We start from the raw sequence: 18,641 nt of genomic DNA on the forward strand, positions 1-18,641 counted from the left end.
TACCAGTTATCCACTGGCAGTCTGACTTTTGCAGAAACATACAACTTGCATTGGAACTCTGAAATCCAGGAATACCGTGTCTTCACTGTTTGGATACCAGAGAAATATCACAATGGTGTCACATGTGCTGTTGCAAAATAGTAATTCAGTGAAGAAATAAAATTTTGTAGGAACCAGCTGGGATCATGCTAAGTGGGTACACAACAGGGGCGTAACCTACGTCAAACTCAGAAGAATGGAATTAAAACAGACAGGGAGCTTACTGCCCCACAGTGTGCGAGAAATAATGCCAGGAACCCAATTCAGCACTTAGACAACAATGCAGAGCAGACACAACAATCCTCTATAATGAGGATACATTTAGGAACTTCAAGTGCTGAAAGGCTCAGAAAACGGGAGCTCCTTTGGTCACCCATATGGGGAGAATCACGTCACTGACTGCTATAAAAGCCTAGCCTTCCTTCCACTCACTCTCAGAGTTACGCAAATCCATCTGCATCACATATACTGATGGAAGGTCAGCTCTACTAGTTGCAGGATGCCATGATGAATACTTTCAAGTGTCTACAACCACCGTCACCTCAAAGCTCACTGCTATGAGTCTACAGCCATTTGGCTGTGGAGGAAACTTGTATTCTGTGAGGTGCACTCCCGCTCGTTACAACGGTGACTGAATGAAGGTGAGGGCTGTGCTGATCTTTCAGAGAAGAACCAATTTGTGAGCTGCTGGGCTTGGGAGCAGGGTTCCTGTGCTGCCACTCCTGTGCAGTACAAATACTGGCTTCAGAGAAGAACCAATTTGTGAGCTGCTGGGCTTGGGAGCAGGGTTCCTGTGCTGCCACTCCTGTGCAGTACAAATACTGGCTTACCAGCTTTGTCCTAATGCCTCTCGAGCCACCCTTTGTGTCGCTGTTGGGTCCTCCACGTATATGCCATCTTGACAACTGACATCAGGGGCAGCCAGATTTCTGGGGCCAAGCCTAAGTGGTGCTTTACTCAATGGGAGTGCGAAGGCTCCAACAGGCATCCACAACCATGCTGGCTGTAGCAACATACTGGCTGCAGCACACTCCTACGACAGAGCCACAGCACTGACCTGTGACAATGAGAGCCTGCGCCTGCAAATTCCTCACAGAGCACTGTAGTGCTACTCTGCACCTTCGTGCAGCATGCTATCAGTACTGTCGCTACTAGGCAGCGCCAGGAAGAAAAAAAAGTGAATGTAAAACTCTTGCAAATAAATGACTGTTAATTGTATTATGTCTCATTAGCTCCCCATAGCCCCACAGAAGTCCGTCGCTGCATCTCCGCTCGTGTACCATGTACTCACATAGCAGGGTACATCTGGTGGGCTCCTACAAGGGTGGCCGGGGTAGAAGAGATGCTCCTCTGTTAAGCTCCATGCATAATGAAGGCACAGTTGATGAAGAAACTAACAAACCTCACATAGTCATGAGCAACAACATGGCGAAGGGAGGATTTGATACAGTCAACTAGATGTGCTGTAAATACCCTATGGCTATGACAATAGCTGAACGCTTTGCTTTACTAAATATCACAGGTATCAGTGCCCAAATATGATTTCAGTCCAATGTAGAATACCCAAGAAAACCAAGAAGAATAGTTTTGAAACTACTGTCTCAACAATTTATGAAAGCTCTTTTAATTACAAATGTCACATTCTGATGCTTCCAGATGGTCTCAAAATATTTTTGACAGCTTATAAACTGGAAGAATCTTGAGAACCGGAAGAGCCTTCAAACAAAAGGAAGAGTCACTGTGTTATGTGTGGTAGGAAAAAGAATGTTGTTATCACAACTCGTCATGGTCAGTGTAAGTTGTTTGTATGCATATATCATTTTTCTATCGTCCGTGAAAAGTGTGCATGTAACAATATGGATGAGTGGAAGAAACAAGAAGTGTAAATTTTGTTTTACATAACAGCAATATCATCGCATCTAATAAATAACCAGAATATGATATGCCACGTGCTGTATGAGTAACATGTTTCTGATAAACACAGGCAGGCCTAGTACAGAACTGTGGACAGAGTCAACCTTGCAAACCACTGATGTTACACAATCAATTTGACCAGTTCAGGGCTAATAAATTTCTTGCTGTGATACAGACTATGAAGAAAATAGAAGACTAATACAAGTAACTGAAAGGTCTGGTTGGTTTGTGGGGGTTGAAGGGACCAGACTGCAAAGGTCATCGTCCCAACTGAAAGGTCTACCACTTTTGAAATGCTTCTTGAAATTGCAGCAACCGCAATCTTGTTGAAACTAGCCAACATCGTAGGCAATGGGCTTAGGTGTATCTGTCACAGTTTATGCTTTAGCTGAGCTCCAGCTTCAGTTCTTCTCTGATTTTTCAAAAAGAGAATTACAAATTATCTGCCAGTGCACCTGAAGTGTTTGGACTTATGCTTTCGCTCTTAAAGTCTTTTTAGCTTGTTCTTGTGGCACTTTTTAGAGAGACACCATGATGTCATCTGCCAGTACTGAGATCACAATGCAGGATTTGACAAGGAAATGTGTTATCACTCATGTGCTGAATGCAATCACTCCATCTGAGTCAATGATTCATTACAGTGTCTTCTAGACCGTTCATACTTTTCTCATAAGTTCTGTAATATTATTTATATAGTCTTCACTGAGATTCAGGGCATATATTTTCAGACTGATTGAAACGTGTTTAGCAAAATTATAGCACAGATATGTCCAATGTTATATTGGTGACTCCCTTTGTTCACTCCCACTGACAGCGTAGACAATGTGCCACACTCGTCAAACGCAGCAATCAGCAAAGCTCCTGTTAGCTAGCATATTGTGGCGGCCTTTTGCTGCATAGCTGTCTTAGCATTTCTGTATGTCTCTAGCTCACTACAGCCATCTACTAAGGTGGCAAGTTTCTTCCTTCATGCATTTACTTCAGTCCTAAGCTGTTTTTCCTGCCATGTGACCAGATACCTACATACTATAGTTGTTGGCTACCAGTTGTTGTTGTTGTGGTCTTCAGTCCTGAGACTGGTTTGATGCAGCTCTCCATGCTACTCTATCCTGTGCAAGCTTTTTCATCTCCCAGTACCTACTGCAACCTACATCCTTCTGAATCTGCTTAGTGTATTCATCTCGTGGTCTCCCTCTACGATTTTTACCCTCCACGCTGCCCTCCAATACTAAATTGGTGATCCCTTGATGCCTCAGAACATGCCCTGCCAACCGATCCCTTCTTCTGGTCAAGTTGTGCCACAAACTTCTCTTCTCCCCAATCCTATTCAATACTTCCTCATTAGTTACATGATCTACCCATCTAATCTTCAGCATTCTTCTGTAGCACCACATTTCGAAAGCTTCTATTCTCTTCTTGTCTAAACTATTTATCGTCCATGTTTCACTTCCATACATGGCTACACTCCATACGAATACTTTCAGAAATGACTTCCTGACACTTAAATCAATACTGGATGTTAACAAATTTCTCTTCTTCAGAAATGCTTTCCTTGCCATTGCCAGTCTACATTTTATATCCTCTCTACTTCGACCATCATCAGTTATTTTGCTCCCCAAATAGAAAAACTCCTTTACTACTTTAAGTGCCTCATTTCCTAATCTAATTCCCTCAGCATCACCCGACTTAATTAGACTACATTCCATTATCCTTGTTTTGCTTTTGTTGATGTTCATCTTATATCCTCCTTTCAAGACACTGTCCATTCCATTCAACTGCTCTTCCAAGTCCTTTGCTGTCTCTGACAGAATTACAATGTCATCGGCGAACCTCAAAGTTTTTATTTCTTCTCCATGAATTTTAATACCTACTCCGAATTTTTCTTTTGTTTCCTTTACTGCTTGCTCAATATACAGATTGAACAACATCGGGGAGAGGCTACAACCCTGTCTTACTCCCTTCCCAACCACTGCTTCCCTTTCATGTCCCTCGACTCTTATAACTGCCATCTGGTTTCTGTACAAATTGTAAATAGCCTTTCGCTCCCTGTATTTTACCCCTGCCACCTTTAGAATTTGAAAGAGAGTATTCCAGTCAACATTGTCAAAAGCTTTCTCTAAGTCTACAAATGCTAGAAACGTAGGTTTGCCTTTCCTTAATCTTTCTTCTAAGATAAGTCGTAAGGTCAGTATTGCCTCACATGTTCCAGTGTTTCAACGGAATCCAAACTGATCTTCCCCGAGGTTGGCTTTTACTAGTTTTTCCATTCGTCTGTAAAGAATTCGTGTTAGTATTTTGCAGCTGTGACTTATTAAGCTGATAGTTCGGTAATTTTCACATCTGTCAACACCTGCTTTCTTTGGGATTGGAATTATTATATTCTTCTTGAAGTCTGAGGGTATTTCGCCTGTTTCATACATCTTGCTCACCAGATGGTAGAGTTTTGTCAGGACTGGCTCTCCCACGGCCGTCAGTAGTTCCAATGGAATATTGTCTACTCCGGGGGCCTTGTTTCGACTCAGGTCTTTCAGTGCTCTGTCAAACTCTTCACGCAGTATCGTATCTCCCATTTCATCTTCATCTACATCCTCTTCCATTTCCATAATATTGTCCTCAAGTACATCGCCCTTGTATACACCCTCTATATACTCCTTCCACCTTTCTGCTTTCCCTTCTTTGCTTAGCACTGGGTTTGCATCTGAGCTCTTGATATTCATACAAGTCGTTCTCTTATCTCCAAAGGTCTCTTTAATTTTCCTGTAGGCGGTATCTATCTTACCCCTAGTGAGATAGGCCTCTACATCCTTAAATTTGTCCTCTAGCCATCCCTGCTTAGCCATTTTGCACTTCCTGTCGATCTCATTTTTGAGACATTTGTATTCCTTTTTGCCTGTTTCACTTACTGCATTTTTATATTTTCTCCTTTCATCAATTAAATTCAATATTTCTTCTGTTACCCAAGGATTTCTACTAGCCCTCGTCTTTTTACCTACTTGATCCTCTGCTGCCTTCACTACTTCATCCCTCAAAGCTACCCATTCTTCTTCTACTGTATTTATTTCCCCCATTCCTGTCAATTGCTCCCTTATGCTCTCCCTGAATCTCTGTACAACCTCTGGTTCTTTTAGTTTATCCAGGTCCCATCTCCTTAAATTCCCACCTTTTTGCAGTTTCTTCAGTTTTAATCTACAGGTCATAACCAATAGATTGTGGTCAGAGTCCACATCTGCCCCTGGAAATGTCTTACAATTTAAAACCTGGTTCCTAAATCTCTGTCTTACCATTATATAATCTATCTGATACCTTTTAGTATCTCCAGGGTTCTTCCATGTATACAACCTTCTTTCATGATTCTTAAACCAAGTGTTAGTTATGATTATGTTGTGCTCTGTGCAAAATTCTACCAGGCAGCTTCCTCTTTCAGTACAGGACAATAATTCAGTCCCTAGCAAGGCTTCTGCCAAACTTCACCTTCTCCTCACAGCATCAACATTGGCTTCTGTTCTGTGCTTGCACTGTGATGGACAACCAACATGGAGATGCTTATCATGAAGTTTCACAACACATCCATGTCATCTCTATGCTTATTGTGCAGCTGGGTGTGTAAATCAATGTTTTGTGCTGCATCTTCTGCCAGATATGATTAATTCTGCACCTTGAGGAGAGAAATATCGGTGTCATGCTGGTGATTCTCTGAGGCAAGCTTGTGACTTTGTTCAGTGTCATTATTCCAAATGCACCATGCCTTTGTCTAGTGCCATCACACTGGCGGGTGACTTTCATCAGCATTTGTAAATTTTGAGAGTGTCACGTTTTTCATAGTAGTGTAGTCATTAAATAAGTGTGTTTCTTAACAATTTGTGGACCCTGTTCCTTGTGCAGTGGCCGCTTTGCCTTGTTTGACTATTTCGTAATCAAACTTGTCAGTTAGGTAACAAAATATTCCTACAGCATCATTGCCTTAGTCTAGTGCCCAGGCTGGTAACTTCTGCCACAGATAGACATTTGACACCCATGCTTTCTGGAAGCCATGTACCCAGAACTGCCATGAGTCTCGGTCTTTGCTCTTGCTTCAACAAGTCAACATCTCCCAACTGCTCTTTTGGCAGCTCAACTCACACAATGCCATGTGGCTTGTGACCTTGGCTACCGCCTCTCACCAGAGTTTGTTTTGTCAGTGAAATTTCACTTTCGGAACCAATTTACCATAGTTTCTCACAGTCCAGTATGTAAAAGGTATTCCACCACATCTTCCACACCTCTTTCCTGGGGTGTGCTTTCTCAGAAGACTCCATGGTTCTGAGTGAAGGCTGATATTGGACACCTGGTACATCCTCCATGTATCAGCACTGGATTAATAAGCGAGTGCAGTAATCACAAGTTCAGTGCAGTTACAACCAAGTACCAAGAATACCAAGTGACTACCTTACCCAGTCACGCCCGGTCATTCAGGCACTCCTTTCCCACCACGTGCACCACAAATCCCTTTCAGACCGTTCTTGCTCCCTTCACAGTCAGATGAGTCTGTTTCACTTAATTAATTTAAAATATCTGCTCTCTTTTTATTTTACGCACTTTTTACTTTACTATTATGCATGAGGTACGAATGCTAGCTCGTGAACCTCCAGTCCGCCTAAATGTAACAGGCTCCCTGTGCAATGATTTCAGTTTAATATTTTTTAGTATTCATTTCTGGAACTACAAGATGTGAACTTCATCCCAACAACATCATTTGCAATAGTTTTATTCAGGATCTATTGATATATATTGCCTTAGCAAGGGATGCAAACACTGTACTTTGTTGCTAACTAAACTACACTACCATGAGCCTAGTTGTTGTTGTTGTTGTTGTTGTGGTCTTCAGTCCTGAGACTGGTTTGATGCAGCTCTCCATGCTACTCTATCCTGTGCAAGCTTTTTCATCTCCCAGTACCTACTGCAACCTACATCCTTCTGAATCTGCTTAGTGTATTCATCTCTTGGTCTCCCTCTACGATTTTTACCCTCCACGCTGCCCTCCAATACTAAATTGGTGATCCCTTGATGCCTCAGAACATGTCCTACCAACCGATCCCTTCTTCTGGTCAAGTTGTGCCACAAACTTCTCTTCTCCCCAATCCTATTCAATACTTCCTCATTAGTTATGTGATCTACCCATCTAATCTTCAGCATTCTTCTGTAGCACCACATTTCGAAAGCTTCTATTCTCTTCTTGTCCAAACTATTTATCGTCCATGTTTCACTTCCATACATGGCTACACTCCATACGAATACTTTCAGAAATGACTTCCTGACACTTAAATCAATACTGGATGTTAACAAATTTCTCTTCTTCAGAAACGCTTTCCTTGCCATTGCCAGCCTACATTTTATATCCTCTCTACTTCGACCATCATCAGTTATTTTGCTCCCCAAATAGCAAAACTCCTTTACTACTTTAAGTGCCTCATTTCCTAATCTAATTCCCTCAGCATCACCCGACTTAATTAGACTACATTCCATTATCCTTGTTTTGCTTTTGTTGATGTTCATCTTATATCCTCCTTTCAAGACACTGTCCATTCCATTCAACTGCTCTTCCAAGTCCTTTGCTGTCTCTGACAGAATTACAATGTCATCGGCGAACCTCAAAGTTTTTATTTCTTCTCCATGAATTTTAATACCTACTCCGAATTTTTCTTTTGTTTCCTTTACTGCTTGCTCAATATACAGATTGAACAACATCGGGGAGAGGCTACAACCCTGTCTTACTCCCTTCCCAACCACTGCTTCCCTTTCATGTCCCTCGACTCTTATAACTGCCATCTGGTTTCTGTACAAATTGTAAATAGCCTTTCGCTCCCTGTATTTTACCCCTGCCACCTTCAGAATTTGAAAGAGAGTATTCCAGTCAACATTGTCAAAAGCTTTCTCTAAGTCTACAAATGCTAGAAACGTAGGTTTGCCTTTCCTTAATCTTTCTTCTAAGATAAGTCGTAAGGTCAGTATTGCCTCACGTGTTCCAGTGTTTCTACGGAATCCAAACTGATCTTCCCCGAGGTTGGCTTCTACTAGTTTTTCCATTCGTCTGTAAAGAATTCGTGTTAGTATTTTGCAGCTGTGACTTATTAAGCTGATAGTTCGGTAATTTTCACATCTGTCAACACCTGCTTTCTTTGGGATTGGAATTATTATATTCTTCTTGAAGTCTGAGGGTATTTCGCCTGTTTCATACATCTTGCTCACCAGATGGTAGAGTTTTGTCAGGACTGGCTCTCCCACGGCCGTCAGTAGTTCCAATGGAATATTGTCTACTCCGGGGGCCTTGTTTCGACTCAGGTCTTTCAGTGCTCTGTCAAACTCATCACGCAGTATCATATCTCCCATTTCATCTTCATCTACATCCTCTTCCATTTCCATAATATTGTCCTCAAGTACATCGCTCTTGTATACACCCTCTATATACTCCTTCCACCTTTCTGCTTTCCCTTCTTTGCTTAGAACTGGGTTTCCATCTGAGCTCTTGATATTCATGCAAGTGGTTCTCTTTTCTCCAAAGGTCTCTTTAATTTTCCTGTAGGCGGTATCTATCTTACCCCTAGTGAGATAGGCCTCTACATCCTTACATTTGTCCTCTAGCCATCCCTGCTTAGCCATTTTGCACTTCCTGTCGATCTCATTTTTGAGACGTTTGTATTCCTTTTTGCCTGTTTCACTTACTGCATTTTTATATTTTCTCCTTTCATCAATTAAATTCAATATTTCTTCTGTTACCCAAGGATTTCTACTAGCCCTCGTCTTTTTACCTACTTGATCCTCTGCTGCCTTCACTACTTCATCCCTTAAAGCTACCCATTCTTCTTCTACTGTATTTATTTCCCCCATTCCTGTCAATTGCTCCCTTATGCTCTCCCTGAATCTCTGTACAACCTCTGGTTCTTTTAGTTTATCCAGGTCCCATCTCCTTAAATTCCCACCTTTTTGCAGTTTCTTCAGTTTTAATCTACAGGTCATAACCAATAGATTGTGGTCAGAGTCCACATCTGCCCCTGGAAATGTCTTACAATTTAAAACCTGGTTCCTAAATCTCTGTCTTACCATTATATAATCTATCTGATACCTTTTAGTATCTCCAGGGTTCTTCCATGTATACAACCTTCTTTCATGATTCTTAAACCAAGTGTTAGTTATGATTATGTTGTGCTCTGTGCAAAATTCGACCAGGCAGCTTCCTCTTTCATTTCTGTCCCCCAATCCATATTCACCTACTATGTTTCCTTCTCTCCCTTTTCCTACACTCGAATTCCAGTCACCCATGACTATTAAATTTTCGTCTCCCTTCACAATCTGAATAATTTCTTTTATTTCATCATACATTTCTTCAATTTCTTCGTCATCTGCAGAGCTAGTTGGCATATAAACTTGTACTACTGTAGTAGGCGTGGGCTTCGTATCTATCTTGGCCACAATAATGCGTTCACTATGCTGTTTGTAGTATCTTACCCGCATTCCTATTTTCCTATTCATTATTAAACCTACTCCTGCATTACCCCTATTTGATTTTGTATTTATAACCCTGTAGTCACCTGACCAGAAGTCTTGTTCCTCCTGCCACCGAACTTCACTAATTCCCACTATATCTAACTTCAACCTATCCATTTCCCTTTTTAAATTTTCTAACCTACCTGCCCGATTAAGGGATCTGACATTCCACGCTCCGATCCGTAGAACGCCAGTTTTCTTTCTCCTGATAACGACATCCTCTTGAGTAGTCCCCGCCTGGAGATCCGAATGGGGGACTATTTTACCTCCGGAATATTTTACCCAAGAGGACGCCATCATCATGTAATCATACAGTAAAGCTGCATGCCCTCGGGAAAAATTACGGCTGTAGTTTCCCCTTGCTTTCAGCCATTCGCAGTACCAGCACAGCAAGGCCGTCTTGGTTATTGTTACAAGGCCAGATCAGTCAATCATCCAGACTGTTGCCCTTGCAACTACTGAAAAGGCTGCTGCCCCTCTTCAGGAACCACACGTTTGTCTGGCCTCTCAACAGATACCCCTCCGTTGTGGTTGCACCTACGGTACGGCTATCTGTATCGCTGAGGCACGCAAGCCTCCCCACCAACGGCAAGGTCTACGGTTCATGGGGGGGGCATGAGCCTAGATGCTATTTAATTCCATAAGTTAAATTCATTATTCTCCTAAACTTTCTGTTTTGTTGTTGTAGGTAGATCTCTGGAATAAAGTAGAGATTACTTTTGTCAAAATCAACCTAAGTTCCATTTCTGTCCCCATGAGATTCTGCCAAACAGCTTACGCATTCCTTTCAGTGCTTAGTATTATTATGCTGTTCGTTTACTTGTTTAAATTTGCACATGCTTAGAAGCATGCTTACAGAGCTAGGATATGGATCTGATTTCTGCAGTTTTAGTCACTAACAATAAAAAAGGAAACAAAATCGCTCCTTCAATACAGAGCACAGATATGACACAATATTTGCTGTGGATACTCTCAAGTCCTTTACTAAAAATTGTGACTATTATGACATCTTTACAAATCGACTGGTATTGTTTGTACTTCCCCATATTAAATGGATCAGACTACTTGTTCTGGTTTTGAAGAGTAGCCCTCTTGCTTTTCATGAGGTTTTGAAAGCTATTGCCTGGGGAATTAATCTTTATCAGTTCAGACTTTTGAGTGGTATAAAGATTGCTGTGGTGAGTACTGAAGAAAATCTTCTGCACCAACACTTTATGATTCTGCCGTGAGTTGAGGTCATCCTTCCAGTGCCTCAAGATGTATTGAACCCCAGTAAGAATGGTGATATTGTACTCATCCTTCAGATTTTCAGCTGAGGAGATTATGTATTCATAAAACGAACTTTAATCCAGCATAAAAATTACACACGTCTCTGACACTATGTGACCTCATAGCTGTCTAGGTTTCATTGCCATCAGTTACCTTATACTTCCCTTATTTTGTCCCGATTTTTGTTTTTCAGCTCTTGAAAATGTATCTTCTTCACTCTAGACAATGTAACCTTAGATGGAGGTAGACAGGTTTTTCTTTTATCTTCATTGAGAGTTAAAATTTCATTGTTGCTTTCATCAAACCAGTGTTGTGTTTTCCTTTTCTCTACACTGATTTTCTGCTGATCCTACAAAGTCATTTTCAAATGTGGTCCATTCTGCATCTACTACTTTCTTTTTGCTGGGTGCTGAATCAGCAGACCTAAAATACAATTCTGGTACCCTGTGGTGGCCATTTCATTCTGAAGTTTTAATACTTCAAATTTCATTCCAGATGGGTTGATATATGAATATTAACTTTTCAATGTATAAGATAACCTGAAGCAAACAATAAGAAGTTTGTGGTCTGTTCGACAACTGCCAATCTTATCCATTGTCTTTGTAAGGAAAATAATTTCTTAACATGTAACTGTGTGATGACTTGTGAACAGATCTTCATGTGCTGAAAAACTTAAATATATATTATTTTTTATGTACAAAAAATATAAAAAATATGCATCAAAATGCAAAAGTATTTTGTTTCAATATTACAAAACTGTAAATATGTATGTTAAAAAAATCATTCACAAATCAAGCTGACATAGCGGTGGATTCAAACAATTCACTGTTGCACTGAACTCTCAAAGTTTTCCATCACAAACTGATGTCAGTTGATTCAAAACAATGCACAACACTGCAAGAATGATCTTTCAACATCGCATGATGATAATCTTGCCCATTTCATCAAAGGAATGTCACTGGCAAACATTTTCCATTTCATCATTATCTACTTCCCCTTCGAAAACCAAGGAAATTTTACAAATAGTATGAACTCCACCATTTTTTTAACACATTTTCAAATTTCTGTTTAATGAAATCCACTTTTGGGCCTTTGAGTGAATTAATTTTTTTCTCAATGTCATGTACTTCATTAACTGTCTCAATTAACAAGCTGACTGATGTTTCTAATTTTTTAATGAAACAAAAAACTCAAATTTGCCGACATGTAAGACAATTAATTTCTTAGTGTGCTGTCATTGAGTAAATTCTGAAGGATTTCAGCTGAAGAAGCATCATCTTTAATTAGTTCATCAGTCACCAATTTAAAATTCCAAAACCATGTCCTCCAATGAGTAGCGATGGGTCTATGAGGAAGTCCAAAATCTGGATTTTTGGCTTTGATAAATCTGTTCTTGGTACTTTCACAAACACCTTTTTGCCATTTGAGATCAATCTGTCCACTTCAGGATACAATTTACATACCCGCTCACATACTTCATATAAATCATGTACTATACACGTTGTGTATATCATATGTGGGAAGATTACAGAAAGACCTTTGGCTGACTGCTTCATGTATTGTGCAGCATCCATAAGTAAGAGGAAAACACTAACTAATTTCATGCCCTTTGGTCATAAAAACTGCAAAAATTCATTGAATAAGTCAGCCATTGTTACATGATTCAAGGATGGTTTTTCTTTATAGGGTAATAGAAATCAACATTTGGAAACCATTTTATCATTTACTATCATATCTACCACAGTGTTTTCCACTTTCCTTTTGCTAGAGTCTGCTGATTCGTCAATGCTTACCTAAGTATTTTTATTTTCGCAGTCTGCTCTGATCTTTCTTAGCATTTATTCACAAAAGGCGGCCACATAGAATGTTTTTAATATTGATTATTCTGCTGCTTCAAAATGTGTGTATTTCAAGAGAAAATTTTGGGGCACTGGACTTCTCAATTTCAATAAAGGAGCATCACATGAAAGAAAAGTGTTGCATGAATCTGCATAACATTTGGAACTTTTTGAAACTATGGTTTCTGAAGAGGAAGCTGCTTCACCTAAAACAACTTGTCTAGAAGTTGTTCATGAAATGGCCATTCTATGTTTACTACCCACTAAATGCTGCAAAACTTGAGATCACTGGTCTGTGTTTACTATTTCCCACATTTCTGAGAGAGCAGAATTCTTCCTCCACTTGTAAAGATGCTATTAAATTCAGCAACATATTGTTGCAAACAAGCACCAAAAACCTAACTTCACTTTCGGCATTATGTTGCCAATCAATTCACTTAAGTTACCATACTGTACAAACACTGTTTTAATAAGACAAGGGCAATGACTGCAGACTGTTGTGTACACTGGATCAGCAGTGCACATCGTAAGTAAGTTAGTCCACTTCCAGATCACAAAGTAACACCTGTAGTGGAGATCACTCACTATACGTTACATTCATGAATAAAATGTATTTTTATGTGAAATATAATTTTATATATGACTGAAGTGTGCCGCTTCAGAAATTTTTGTGTTATTACAGTTTTTTATCTATGCGAAAAAAATTATTTACATAATAATAAGTTCCCTAGTGATGATGTAATCAATAAGATACTAATATTTGCAGATATGGTAGATAGAACAGAGTGTAAGTGGTGAGGAGCTCATGATCAGCGCAAAGATCAGGAGATATTAACCTACTCCCCTACAGCTTTACTATTAAAAGTTACCAAGTAATGGGAAGTTAATCCACCACTGGCACCTTGTGGAAAGACTGTTTTGAAGGTCTACAAAATGCTTCACAGAATGCTCATAATAATTTAAGGTGGTAGATACAATTTTCTGATCACCAGGTGTTACACCATTGTCCTGGTTTCAGTACCAAACCCCTCTGCAGTATCTAATGAAGTGAGGGCACGTGACCCTGTTGATGGGGTTCGTCCATTGGACCAAGACGTTAAGCCCCCTTTGGGCTATTTGCGAGGAGAAGGCTATGTGCCAGGCCAGGGCTTCACCCTCTCCCTTCTCTCATCATCATCATCATCATCATCATCATCATCATCATCGCCACCACCTCTCCTCCCCTTGCTGATCAAACACTAGCAGTGAAAATTTCTTCCACAACCAGGATTCAAACCAGCTTACCCCCGGGTCCCACATAAGCATGCATTAGTGACCTCAGAGGTGGGTACAGCTTGTGCATTGAAAAGGAATCATCAATGAATGCGATCACAATAAATGCTTCCTACTCATTTTTATTAAGAAACATAATTTGGAGAAGTTATCCACATCTAACAATGCATTAGTCAAATTAGTATAGGCAGTAATAGTAAGATGTTTAATGACAACATACTTGCACACTCTTGCACTTGACTGACTAAATATGTAATGGAATTATGAGACAAAACTCCTAGCCTTCACTTACCTTCTGGAGGCAAAACACTTAGTACTGCCAACAGACACACACAAAACAAAGGAAACTGTTGTAGCTTTCAGAACTATTAATTCCTTCCTTGGAGAGGAGTGAGAAATTTTAACAAGGAAGGCAGGTCATTCAGACCCTGAGTTTGAGAGGAATCCACCAGCTGCCATTAAGCAGTTCCCCTCATCTTGTTCTCAAGTCTGACTGAAGTGCCAATCCATTTTAACCTTCCCCAACCCATGTCTCCCTTCGCCCTATGGAAGAAACCAATAGTTCTGAAAGCCAGGATGTTTTCTTTTATTTTTATACGTGTCTATCAACAATAACAATATTGAGTATCTTACCTCTTGAAGGTAGTCTCGGGCCAGCAATTCTGTTTCATAATTTTATAGCTGTACTTTTTGAAACACATCAAAAGTTCATACACCAACCTGTCAGCTCCAGTCTTGGGTAACTGCTGTCTGACTCATCTCCAGTTTCTTCAGAATGGCTTCCTTTAGATGAGCAGTTACTTGACATATCATCAGCTGGCACAAAATTTTCCACACACATTGTCTGTATGTCAAAAACTGAACCACTTTCGTGAAGTCCATTGCTTGCTGTCTTGCGAGGACTTTTTGTTGGAAGATTTGTGCTTGTAGCATTAATAATCTTAATTGTTTTTACGTCTGATAAGCTATTCAATTTGACAGGTAGAAGAATAGATCGTGGGTTGCCAGATACAGATGTTAACCGCAACACTTGTTGAATATTACTGGTCTTCAAATTACTTATATGTGCATTTGTGTTGATAGCTTGTTTCAGTTTGGGTGTTTTGGCAGGGACATCTGTAAATGAAATGTTCTTGACATTCTTCACAGCAGATACTGTGTGACATAGTAGCTAATGAAGCTAACAAACATAACAAAATTTATTGTTAAAAATACTAACAACAAATGAACTAACCTCAAATATGTAGGCCCATTATAAATATTATTAAAGAATAGAAAGTCCACTATGGACTCTGACAGTATTGTGAAAATGATAGACTGCTACTCACCATTTAGAGGAGACGCTGAGTCGCTGACAGGCGCAATGAAAAGACTGGTATACATTTACCACACAGAGAAGATGCTGAGTAACAGACAAGCACAAATGAATAGCAGTCTTTTCATTGTTCCTATCTGATACTCAGTGTCTCCTCTCTATGGTAAGTAGCAAAATCTATCCTTTTCATAATATTTTTATAAACATTACTGCATCACCAACAAGTCATTTAGTATATTAATTCCATGTAGCAGAGCTCATTCAAACTGTTTCATCACAATTTTGTGTAGAATGAGCTGATTAATTCCCTGGCCCTGCCGTTTGATGATGTAGAAGAGAAATGTCATTTGTAGTTTCTACACTGTTGAAGCTACTAGCATATGAATTTTGTGCACCATTAATGTGGCACAGCATTCACAGAATCATTCAATGGTACAGTCTATAATAATAATAATAGTTTGTGACATTGCTTCTTTCTTACTAGTTCTGGAATACTACAGAGTTACTTCAAACTTTTCACTAAAAATTCCTTAGGCCTGAAAAAGGAAATGAAATAATATGCATGAAAAAAAGGCAACAACAACAACATTGTGAGCCACTTGCCCGCATCTTTTTGGTAGAAGACTGGCACAAATTTTTCTGCAACTTTGACTATATTTCATAGCTACCAAATGATGTACCACAATGGTTAAGTAACTGGGCTCTCATTAGAGAGGAGTGGGGTTCAAATATCCATCTCACCATTCAGATTTAGGTTTTCCATGGTTTCCCTAAATCATTTAAGGCAAATGTGAGGGTGGTTCCTTTCAAAAGGACAGTCCATTTTCTTACCCATTCTAGTCCCATTTGAGTTGTGATTCATCTCAAATAGCCTTCTTGTTGATTGAATATTAAACACTAAACTTCCTTCATTTACATTTGTAACCTGTTGACCAATACGGTAACGATACTTCACACTAATTTATACCTGGAACTTACTGAACCCATGTGGCCCATTCTTCTCCCCTTACATTCAAAACAAAATTCTGTTGCTGCCACTGTAATTAGCACTTGATATTTTTACTGCACCAATTAGCTGATCAGGATGGAAAATTACATGTTCTTGTATACAAGTTCAAATTAAAATTACTATACACTTAGCATCATTTACATTTCTTTGGGGTTTGTAAATTGAATTTACGAACAATCTGAATTTTAGATTATAATAATTAAGGTGCAATCACTCTACTTTTCTGAGCATAAAATTATCTTTATGCATTTTATTATATGAATGATCAAATTAGTTTTCCATGAACAATTCTAAATTGCTATGTAAGAAGATGATAATATCATACATACATGGGGAGGTAACTATTAATAATTGTAGATTTTTAAATAATGGGCAACATGATTGCCTTGGATGTACAGCACACATTTCTAATGATTCTTTACTGCAATTCTATTATTCCAGGATTTCTACATTTAGATTAAATGTGCCAACTTGTAGCTCTGTCCAGGCTAAAATGTTTTATTTTGCTACCATTTGTCCCCACAGCATCTACAGTTATTCTGCAGTTTTGTTTGCGACAACTAATTGTTCTAACATGCATAACGCAAACATAAATTACTGACACTGTATGCAATGTAACCTGATCACCTCGCGTGCTTTTGAAGAGTATGTAGGTAATAAATCTGTCCCTTTAAGCATCTGGATATTTCCATTGTTGGTTTTGCTGTTTCTCGTCAGGCTGTCAGAACACTGTTGGACAGAATCATCCTGATTCACGATAACACCTGGACCACACTGCCAACTGGACAAAGGCTACACTTCAGCGATTTGGTTGGGAAACACTGCAATATCCTCCGTACAGCCTGGGTCTTTCAATGTGTAATTTTCATATCTTTGGTGACCTGAAGAAAGACATGAGTGGATGTTGGTTTCAGTTGATCAAGGAAGTGTAAGAGTGGGCGTGGTTGTGTGTCTGTCAGTGACCGACAGCTTACTATGAAACATGAACTGATCATCTTGTCTCCCAGTGGGATAAACTTCTTAACATATGTGATGATTACTTTGGAATTGAACCATTCCATGGGCCCATTGTGGCAGGTGTTTGGTTCTCATTTGACTACCCCTTATACCTACAAAAGAAGACTACCTCATATGTCATTTCACATACAGACATGGAATTCCATGTGAACTATGCATTCATCAGCATGGTCGGTCTTCAGCATAACATATGATGCTCTATTAGAGAATATACAGTGATGCACAGCAACCTATTAGATAGCAACTGAAAACTGATGTGATGTAGTGAGCAAATACTAAAAAACAGATATCAAAGATGACTGGTAATGGAAGACAGATGTACAGATATGTAACAAAATATAGTACATACTCTAAACAGTTGGTCTGCTCATATCCTTTGACAATACCAATATAAAATCACTACTAAATATATAATAGTTACCAGGCAACTCAATATTAAACAAAAATGATTAGATAAAAGTAATCGAATAATAACAGTTAATACTATGGCACTACCAAGTCCGTTGTAACATAATAAAACAAAAAAGGACCCCTCATTATTATTACTTTCCCCCCTCTCCCCCACACACTTCTGAGACTTGGTGATCGTAAGTGAAGTGTAACAAAGCCCCACACACATTTGGTTGGAACAAATATATTGTCACAGAAGAAGCTGAGTAGCACAGCCACTGTGGTGTAGTGGTTATGATACTAGACTGTTGTATGGTGGGTCGTGAGTTCAAAACTCACCTGAACTGTAAAATTTTAATTTCTATATGCATTTCGAGTACATTCTAGAAGTATCCACAAATGTCAAGAATCACTGTACTGGAATGTTCTGTAACTGTATATATACCATATGTGTTACGGCCAGAGGCACTTCGCTCTGCGCTCTTGTATGTGTAAGTGCTGATTAAACCTTCGTTGAGTGAAGTTAGTGTTCGCCATTCATCTAATTACACCTCCTACGTGACAATATATACCCTTGTGTACATAACACATATTTTTCAAAATAAACAGACAATACATGTCAACAACTGAGTTACAAATATCAGATACATCAGAAGATAGACAATGTAATGGGAGTATGGTGATAAAGAATAATCTACACCCAAAGAATGCTTTACTTTTAATACAGTGCTTGAATTAGTAGAAAAGTTTGATGACTTAGAGAAACAGACCATTAAACTGACACACACACACACACACACACACACACACACACACACACACACAATGAGGTGGTTAATCAAACTGACACAACTTTTTCTTTTGGTGAAATGGAAATGTTAGAAAAAGCTTAAAATGTAATTTGCCTCCTAAACTATGCAATAAAAGTGTAAAAAGACTGATCGTTAATACCAAATTGACTATAGATCAGCTCAAAAGTTGCTCTGCACAAAACAACTTAGTGCCTAACCAAGTTGCTACCTTTATAAGGCAGCATACTCAAAGTATTCAGTGTGTA

The 18,641-nt window shown here is 39.3% G+C and overlaps 1 protein-coding gene across 1 annotated transcript in view; it reads right to left on the reverse strand.

Moving 5' to 3' along the window:
* Positions 1-18,641, reverse strand: part of LOC126412199 (cyclic AMP-responsive element-binding protein 3-like protein 1) — a 73,690-nt gene that overhangs the window by 20,684 nt on the left and 34,365 nt on the right. The window contains exon 3 of the mRNA XM_050081681.1: positions 14,574-14,969. Within this exon, the coding sequence (XP_049937638.1) occupies positions 14,574-14,969 (396 nt within the window). The remainder of the gene's footprint in view (positions 1-14,573; positions 14,970-18,641) is intronic.

Source organism: Schistocerca serialis, chromosome 7, assembly GCF_023864345.2.
Source record: "Schistocerca serialis cubense isolate TAMUIC-IGC-003099 chromosome 7, iqSchSeri2.2, whole genome shotgun sequence".
Classification (NCBI taxonomy): domain Eukaryota; kingdom Metazoa; phylum Arthropoda; class Insecta; order Orthoptera; family Acrididae; genus Schistocerca; species Schistocerca serialis.